The sequence below is a fragment of the Triticum aestivum genome, chromosome 3B, assembly GCF_018294505.1.
Source record: "Triticum aestivum cultivar Chinese Spring chromosome 3B, IWGSC CS RefSeq v2.1, whole genome shotgun sequence".
Taxonomy (NCBI): domain Eukaryota; kingdom Viridiplantae; phylum Streptophyta; class Magnoliopsida; order Poales; family Poaceae; genus Triticum; species Triticum aestivum.
The window spans coordinates 290,860,198-290,869,619 of record NC_057801.1 but is presented as its reverse complement, the minus strand read 5'-3'; the positions used below and the strand labels follow the sequence as shown (position 1 = coordinate 290,869,619).

General features: G+C 43.1%; 1 protein-coding gene across 3 annotated transcripts in view; it reads right to left on the bottom strand.

Moving 5' to 3' along the window:
- Window positions 1-492: 492 nt before the first annotated feature.
- Window positions 493-9,422, bottom strand: part of LOC123069753 (piezo-type mechanosensitive ion channel homolog) — a 45,017-nt gene continuing 36,087 nt past the window's right edge. For all 3 annotated transcript variants that reach the window (XM_044492690.1, XM_044492691.1, XM_044492692.1), the window contains 5 exons: window positions 7,839-8,354; window positions 7,614-7,755; window positions 7,290-7,434; window positions 1,021-1,529; window positions 493-912 (listed from right to left, as the gene is read on the bottom strand). In XM_044492690.1, the coding sequence (XP_044348625.1) occupies window positions 1,394-1,529; window positions 7,290-7,434; window positions 7,614-7,755; window positions 7,839-8,354 (939 nt within the window). In that variant the 3' untranslated portion in view covers window positions 493-912; window positions 1,021-1,393. The remainder of the gene's footprint in view (window positions 913-1,020; window positions 1,530-7,289; window positions 7,435-7,613; window positions 7,756-7,838; window positions 8,355-9,422) is intronic.

Here is a 9,422-nt window from a genome sequence, read left to right as displayed (position 1 = left end):
ATGTTGTTTTAAGTAACCCATAATGTTGTTGCAAAAAAGGCCCCTACATTTTCTCAAATCAACTTGCGGTCCAGTTTGAAGTGACTACAGAAAAACTTTTTGTTGTGTATGGAAAATACCTTGATATTTAGTTTAATCAACCCGCAATCCATATCATATGTTTCTTAAAATAGTCATATCTTTTAAAATGTCACTCCAATTTTATCATACCATATGGAATTTGATTAAAAATTTATAGAATCTAAATATTATGTTATTTTACCTATCAACCATTTTAAAAATGCTATTTTGGGTACAACCTTAATTAATAGTGCACAATCCGTCTTTCTTCCTTATCAGTGTAGATCCAAATTTAAGATAAGTACCTCAACAAAATTAAATTGAACACGAAAGAAACCATCTATAACCACGCATGCACCCGTTTGGAAAACTTCACGGGGAAAAAGAAAGCATATTTCTCATCTTATGCCGAGAGAGATAGACGCCTTAGGATTGACCACGTTCAAACGCATTGTAATTGTGTGAGCACCGAAGCCACCGTCAGCAATGTGGGAAGGAGAATAAGTGCCAACACATATGGGTGCCATGTTGAAATATAAGACATGGACCTATTAGGGTCTTGAGTCATGATTATTGGGTTAGGGGCGTGTGTTATTTTTCTTCTCCCATTACAACGCACGGGCTCTCTTTTGACAGTAATATACTCATCCACCACGTCTGTCATTTGTTACTACCCCATGTATATCTCCTCATTATCTTCTCTAGCGACGGCAGACAAATTGTGGGACGCTGTTTGTTTCGATCGATCGAAGATTGCTGATATCCTCCAATAAACCTAAGAACTTTCCAGAAATTTGCTAATACTTTTCATATCTCCGTCATTGAGCAGGAAGCTGACGAGTTAGTCCGCCGCTGAGCAAGACAAGCTAGTGAGAATACAAGTTGTATCACCCGCAAAAAAAAAAATATAAGTTGTATCAGCAGAGCACAAAGCATTCTGACAAAAAGAAATGGACATACCTGAGTCTGAGTGTAAGGATCATAAGATAACCGGAATTGAACCCATTCTGCCGGGTGGGCTAACCTTGATTGAATGAATTGCATCTTTCTCAACAACTTTTTACTACAGATTAGTTACTGGGATAACTTCAACTATCAAACTTTGACGTATACATTATCAAATGTACATGCTATCAGAAAAAATGTACTGTATTTAGCGAGAACTACGAGGTCTATTTACATGGTATTGTTCTAAGCAGCCTGAAAGCCAAAAATACAGAGGGCCTTGAGTGATGTGGCTCCTCATGGATTAGTTAAAGACCTATTAGCTAAGCCTCTTGTAAAATACTGGGATTAGTATTTGCAAAGTTGCTCCTTTTGCAGAATAGGAGGCCTAGTCTGGCTTGGTGTACTCGAGCAGCATGTGCGGTGACCTGTAAACATTTACCAATGTCCAATATAAAACTTCTTCCACTTCTAACTCGCCCTCTGCCCGCGCAGCATAAATGCCTTCACAGATGTCGAGCAACCTATAAAAGACAGGCATACCTCATTAGTACAATTCTACTATTCAGGTTATGCAAACAAAATGCCTTGAGATAATTGTAGCATCAATTAGATCCGGAAATTTTCACTTATGAGCTTCCAATCCCACAAAAATGATCCATTTTTCCCTCGTTTCAGATGGAGCCAAAATAAGTCGACCAAAAGATCGGGAGGTTAGAGCATCTGTTGCAGATAACTTATTCTATATTCCACAAAAATGAGACCATTTTGGAAGAACTTTATTGACACGAAACCTCTCCACCAACCATCAAGCTCATTTTGTCATCCAAACATCTTGTAAGTGACCATTGGGTAACCCTACATCTACCACCACGACTACCTCGACAATGACCGCTTCATCCTTTTTGATACCATAAGCAATGCATATCATTTCGACTTCATCAAGGGTAAAGGTGGCGTCAAGGTATCCACTTCGTCACAAGCTTTACTTCCACCTTGCCATTGCCTTTGTGAGCCACTCACTACTTTTATACGGAAACGTCACACTTGAAAGTTGTTAGAATGGTGCCAACTTTGTGAATCTTTTCCCTATCGTGCAATCAAGAAAGTATCTCTCATTGTGTTTGAGCAACACGAGCCTAGTCTTCGATAGGTCAATATCGTATGCTCATTCCTTTGGTTGCAGAAGCCTCGTCATCTTTGCACATGAGTTCCCTTTGTTGATTCTTATATTTGTGGTCAACTAGCATTTCTTTGAGTTTTGTGGATATTTATCAATATTTTCAATATCTTGATCTACTTCTTGCTTGACTTTGTTTCCACTAACCTTACCAAGCTGCACATATAGCCTTGTTATGAGTGTGTAGGTGTGCAGATAAGATTCTTTGCCAGCATATCTCTCATTTCCAATTGTCCATTGAGAGGTCTTTTGGATCTTTCAACTTCACCGGAAAGAGGTAACTTTGGTATGGTTCATTTCCTTTTAGCTACCTACATCTTGCACTAGTGCCATTATGTATAAGGAGAATGGAGCAAGAACTTGTGGCGAAGCCTTAAAAACTTAATCGCCCACACTCTATTCGAGTGACCAATAGAAGCAATGACAACTATGGTGGCCATAGCAAGTCCACCCACAACTCCCACAAGCCAAGTACCTTTACATCAAGAGAGTACACCGACAAGGGTTACAACCAAACTCATCGTCTAAGTGCAACCTCGGCAAGCCCCTCAAGTCCACGGGCACAAGAAGCTTCCCATGCTCCAAGTCCACCACTGGCAAGAATTACAATGACTCCACCAATCAATTGGACACCCCGGAACCTCAGCCCAATGGACCCCCGAAGCTCCCCCCCCCCTGCGGTTTGCTCTCTGGAGATACCGGCGCTCCCTCCGGTCACCCCCGGGCCTCCGGCCATGCCTGCAAGCATTAGGGGTAATTCCTTTGTCCCACCCACCCACACATTTACCCACTCATTACCCTAGGACATATATATTATGTACCTCTCTCATTTTCAAGCATAGAACTAAAAATTGACATAGCTTTGCTCAATCTACCCTTCTCCCTAAGAAACCAAGGCCTCCTTGAAGGAGAAGACTCCATTAGAGTAACCAAGATCGACATTCAAGAAGAATCCTCTTGGATTTCAAGACATCCCTTGGGAGATGAACTATCCCTTTTGTTTCTCTTTCGTTTTGTGGTGTTTGAACTATCCCATTGTTCCTCTTTTATTGACTTTGGTTATGAGAAAGGATCTTGGGTGTGAATATTGTCTTTGTTCTTCCGTTTCCACTTGTGTTCTTGAGTTTCCCCTCGCATCCACCTCCAATTCATGAAGATTGGGCCACCCTAGCGGTTTGCCCATATCATTTGGTACCATGAGAAAGGTTGCCATGATTTGGAGCCCTCCCCTCGTATTTCTAGCCTAATTTTGGACCCTGTTCAAGAATTCATCCGATTAACCAGTTAACTTGCCGATTAATCCCTACTCGTAGGGGCACCGAGTAGCCTATAAACCAATAAATCGTCCGATTAATTGATTAAATGGACGATTAACTTGCCGATTAGCCGATTAATCCCCTACTCACCAGCCAACCGAGCAGCTACCAGTTAACGATTTCCTCAACAATGATTTTGGATTTGTGCTTCCCAATTTTGAAAACCCCACCAAAAATAGCCATACCCGATTTTGAGCAACTAGATGTTTCTAGTGAGTTTTGATTGGATACAATCAATGCATCATGTGTTTTGCAAGTGATTCAACCTCAAATTGTGCCCCCATAGCCGAAATCTTTCTTTTTTACATTGATTTCGTGTTTGAGATCCACCAACCCCAAACCTCCGGGCCCTTGACCCCTCCCCACCCCCGAGCCTCCAACCCCGGCCCCCACAGTTCATCTATGGCATCTTCGCCAACTTCACTCCCAGACGCACGGCATCTTCGTCAATGCTCCAAGGCCACGTGTAAAGCTCCATCGACTACATCAACCCTCCAAGTTCGCCACCGACGATGATCATCCCATCCTTTTTTACACCAACATGGGGAGTAAGGCCGACCATCACTGCTTTTCTTGAGGTAAAAGTATTGACGATGTGTACATTCCATGAAACTAGTTTTGCCTTCCTTGCCATTACCCTTTGTGAGCCATTCCATCTTTGTGACACTTTAACCCTATCGAGACTAATTACCCGAGTGTTGCCGAGCCTCGTGAACTTGCTCACTGTAGTAATTATTTTTGAATCATATAGTGTGCATAGTTACTCTGTGCATCATCTTGTGATACTTGTCTTGCATATTCGGTCAAGGCTCAAAGGGAAGTGGTGAATATGAAGGAAAGGTTCAAAAGAAAAGAGAGAAGAAAAAGCAAGAGTCGCAAAAGCTTATAAGCAAGATCAATCTTGAGCAAAAGATAGTTGTACCAAGGATATAGTGGATATGAAAACCTTACGCTTGCTACTGTAGGTTGGTGCCAAGTTCTCGAATCTTGACATACCCTGCAACCAAGCTTAGCATCTCTCCTCAAGTTCGTATAACAGAGCCTAGTCTTCGTTAGGACAATTTTTTATGCTCATTTTCTTAGTTGCACAAGCCCCATTATCTTTTCATGTGAGACTTTCATTTGCCTCTATCTTTGCACTTGTGAGCACTTGCATAACATTTGAGTTCATTTTGGTTTGCTTCCAACTTCTACATATCTTGAACTTCATCTTGCTTATTATCCTGCCACTTACCCCTCGAAACTACACATATAAGCCTTGTCTTAGGTGTGACCCCAAGGATGCGGTTCACTACCAATTCTTTCTCAATTCCAGATAACAATTAAGAGGTCATTTAATACTCGCCGACATCGGAAAAGAGGTAACTTGGTATAGTTCATTTCCATTTGATACTCAAACCTCACTCGTGTGTCATAATGTCTAGGAAAGGTACATCCCATCCGGTCTACGACGACCAAGCGAACACGCATGACTATGTCTCCAAGGCTACACAGTTCAGACTTCAACGAGCTATGTACGATGCAAATGCCATATTGGATGAGCGCATTCAAAACCTTGCCATTGAGATGAGAGAAGCCAAAGCTCGCAACAAGGACTACTTCAACGCCAAGATGGATGCACAAATGGAAAACGTTCAAATCATGTTCAATAACCACAAGTCATCATTTCAAGATGCCTCTCGAGTGCACATTCTTCCAAGCGACCATCCAAATCAAGTTCACACCGGCCTCGATGAAAAATCGCCACCACGAAGACCAAGAGCCAATTCAAGGACTAATTGTCATAGCATGTCACACAGTGTTGTTCCGACTCAACCTTTTGCACTTGCGCATACCGTAAGGGCGTAGAGCGATGGCGTGTATCTCGGGTAGGAGGCGGATGCGGTGGGTGCGCTCATGCTTAGGTTGCATGCCATGGGGCTCAATGATGACGTCGTTGAGCACGACCAACGTCCTGCAAGTTGCTGTACGAGCCAAGCAGGCTTCTAGTGGCAGGCCATGCCATGTCACTTGCTTGCCAATGGCCCTCCCTCACAAAGGACATGGTGTTGTTGGTGAAGTCCCATGTGATCGGTCCTAGCGTACTTGGCCATTGGAACCCTACGTCAAAGCCATCAAGAGGCAGGGCATAGCAGTCCAGGAAAATGTTGTTGGCGAGGGCATGATTTTCCATTAATATCGACAGGGAGGCGCAAGGTCTGCCCCGTGCATGGCTCCACGCCTGCTATGGCTGCCAGTGATTTTTCCATCACCTCCCTATCTTCGATATCAAGATCTTGCTCATTGACGCCCACAAACGGATCAACCACTAGGACAAAGAGCTTCTTCTAGCAATGGCCAGGAGCAAATTGCTCCTCGCAGTTGTAGCAGACGCCTTGTTGGCAATGCACGTCCATCTCAGCCGGCATAATAGTGCATGCTCCAGTGGTGCGCTGGAACGGCCCTGCACCCTGGTGGTTCTGCCATCGTGAGGGCTCCTCAGCCCCGTGATGCCACCACAAACCAGCTAGGGGTGCCCAATTGGCGTGCCGTTCACATGAGCGAGCCAAGCTCATGGCATCCAATAGGCTGCCTGGCCGCCACATCTCCACATCGATCTGCAATGGTTCCTGTAGGTTAGTGGTGTAGATGGAAACCACCTGGTCCTTCTCGAAGTCATGCGCGCAGCATAAGAGCACGGTGAACTTGTTGTAATCTCACACCGAGCTTGTGCGCTTGAAGGAGATGAGTTCTCCTAGAGCATCGCTGCACGACCGTGGTCCAAACTGAATAATCAATTCAGTGAGGCAGCGCCATGTGGGAGGTCCATGTTCGCCTTGTACTACTTGTACCACAGTTGTGCATCGCCCGTCATGTGTAAGGTGGCGATGCCTAAAGTTGCACATTGCCCGTCAGGTGGAAGGAGGCGATGCCCACCTTCTCCGTGCAGGCCCTGCGCTGGGTATCGAAGAATTGGTCGCGGCAGTTCAACCAGGCAAGTGGGTCAACTTCCCCTAGGGAATTTCATTTTGAAGAAGCACGGCGGATGGGCATCCGTAGCCTTAGGGATGGTTATAGGCAAGGAAAGCAGCCCGCCATGCCCCTTCTTATCATCCGCATGTGTGCTGGACTCTTGCTGCACACCAGTCTCTAGCTTGGCGACAGCCAGATTATGGGCATGGACGTGCTGGCTGGTGTCGCACAGATCGGCAGAGATGAAGTTGAGTTTTTTGTTCTGCCCACTGAATCTCTGCTTGCTGCCGTCTAAGCGCTTCATGATGGTGATGAGCATGATGTTGATCTTCTCCACATCATCAGTTGTAGCCAAGATGTTATGAACGTGGTAGGCTGCCGCACAACAAGAGCGAGGAAGAAATAGAGATAACTGGGATAATTTTCTGCTTGTCTATTGATTGATACTGCTAGGCATTATTTAGCCAGCTTAAAAACTTGGAGGCTAAGCCGAACTAACAAACATTAGGAAATAAGAAACCTGAGGATCAAGAATATCTCTAAGAGGTTTAAACTGCTAAGGATAACTAGGGACACTTATCCCCTTAAGTTTCAACCGTAACCCTCCCCTTGGTGGCCTTTGAAACTTACTGATCGATAGTCACAAATTCTTTCCATAAGAAATAAATTATTTGAGCTGTGAATATTTAATTTTGAAGACATCAGTACGTCACATCAGCAATGTGCAAGCAAATAAACACCCAATATTCATATTAGTTGGTGCAACTCTCAGCCTCCTCCTATGGTTGGTTACAGAATACGCAAGATGAAAGTTTATCATAAAATAATTAGCATACCTGTCGCAAGATGGGAGATTCTCATATGGTATCCTCATTCTCAAGTCTGAGCATTGCAGTCTAATAAATCTTGCAACAGCTAACACAAAAGTAATGTACAAACTCCATATGCTGAATTTGCTGAGTGTTTCACCAATAATGCCCTCTGATCAGTAAAAGTACATATATAAATGTTAGCAGGAAAGCAATAACAGATAAAATCAACTTTACTTTATTAATAACATTGTGATCTTGAAAATATATTCATAAACACTAATGCTTTTCAGTATGAACAAGTGTAGCAAGAACAAATAAGTAATTTTAGAAACATGGATAGATACATACGAGGTGTCTCCTCAGACACGACGATTGCCATAGGACCATTCTGCCCTTGACAACCTGCCAGATCTGATGGGTTTGTATCGTAGAATGACCACCAAGGAGGAGTGCCATTATTCAAGAGCAGTTCACCGCTTACTGAATCTATCTACACTTATGAACGGATAAAATTATTTAGCTTCTTTTCAGGAAAAGTAACAAGAAAACAAAAGGATGCATTCAGTTGCGTACCGATGACTCTAGTCGCCGCACTTCACCTGATCCAGTAACCCGGAAGTACCTAGGGTAAGCATCAGTTATCCTCAAGCTGTGTGCAGATCCATTGAGCACTTGCTTAACATTCTCTACACTCGGGCACTGCTCGACGGGTGATTCATATTTCACTAACTCCTTACCTTTTGGTCTAGCTCTGAGAAAATCCCAATTTAAAATAAGTTCCATCTTTCCAAAAATCATTTCTGTCTCTTCAAGGGATCGAACGAATCTACTTTGGACTGGAGGAGGTACCAACCACATTGTGGATGCATCAGGTTGGCAACAGATTAGCTGAATGTCCTCAACATTGTAAGCCCCTAAGTAATCTAGAGGATCAACATCATTATAGGCCTTCAAATACTTCCAAGGTATCTTTTCACAAGCAGTTGTTTGGAAAAATGTTAGCCTTCCACCAAGAGCCTTTATGTCAATCTTAACACTTACATCAATAATTGGATTGGCAATATTTGTGGGATTGCCACTGCTGTAAATCTGAAATATAAATTTGTATATGGAAATTAGCTTTAGAACACCAATGAGCTTGTAAGAGTTCGTGCAGACACGTGAACAAATATTTAACTGGCTGAGGTTAATTAAACCATTTCCACAAAGAGAAGAGGAGAGGATCAATAGGGGAAAGCATAATCAAGATATCCACAATATTTATTCCTTTACATTTACATATGGCAAAGCTGTTGTGAACCTTAGTTCATAGTGGGGTAACTACAGCAGAGAATGGACCGATGAAATGATGAGACCATATGGTTAATGAAAATTACAACAGTGCCTCATTTAGAACTGTCTCTTGGCAGATCCAATATATGGATAAACCAGACTAAACAACTAAAGATAAGATGCAATCCGACATAAATCACTTATCTCCAAGTAAGTAAATAATACTCAACCCATGGAATAAGACCCACATACTACAGTAACGCACAAGCAGTACACAGTATCACGCACGCTGCTAATGCAAGCCAATATCAAATGCAAGCAGGTGTCAGTTGCTCCGCCAAGAACTATAGGGCTACGGAAAAGTAAATATGAGTATATAACCAAGGGGAGGATCCACAAGTATGGTGGTAACTTGTAACTGGAAAAGAATCAGCTGAGTCTATGTATAATAGGTAAGCACGCTAACTAGAAGGACTGGGTAGGCACCCTGAATAAAATGCCCGCAAAAAAAAGGCACCCTGAATAAAAGGTTACCAGCATTCTCATGGTCCAAACACATGCATCTTTCTACCAGACATGCAATGTGCAAACATCAGATGCTGAGAAAGGGTAGAACGGTAGATATGCTCAGGGGTGCACCCACACATGCTATCGTGTTGATGCACCCTCAATTTCTGAATTGTGAAAGAAAAATGTACATGTTCATGGAATAACATGTGAACCTGCAAATTTTCATCTGAAAAATACGAACATTTCTGGCCTGCACTAAGAAAAAAGAGGTAGAGCAGTGATTTTTTTTTTTCCGAGCATCAGTAACCAGCAAGCAACCATTCACGAGAAGGAACCACTGCTCATCCCGCACGGTGCAGGAGCCGCTTGTGGACC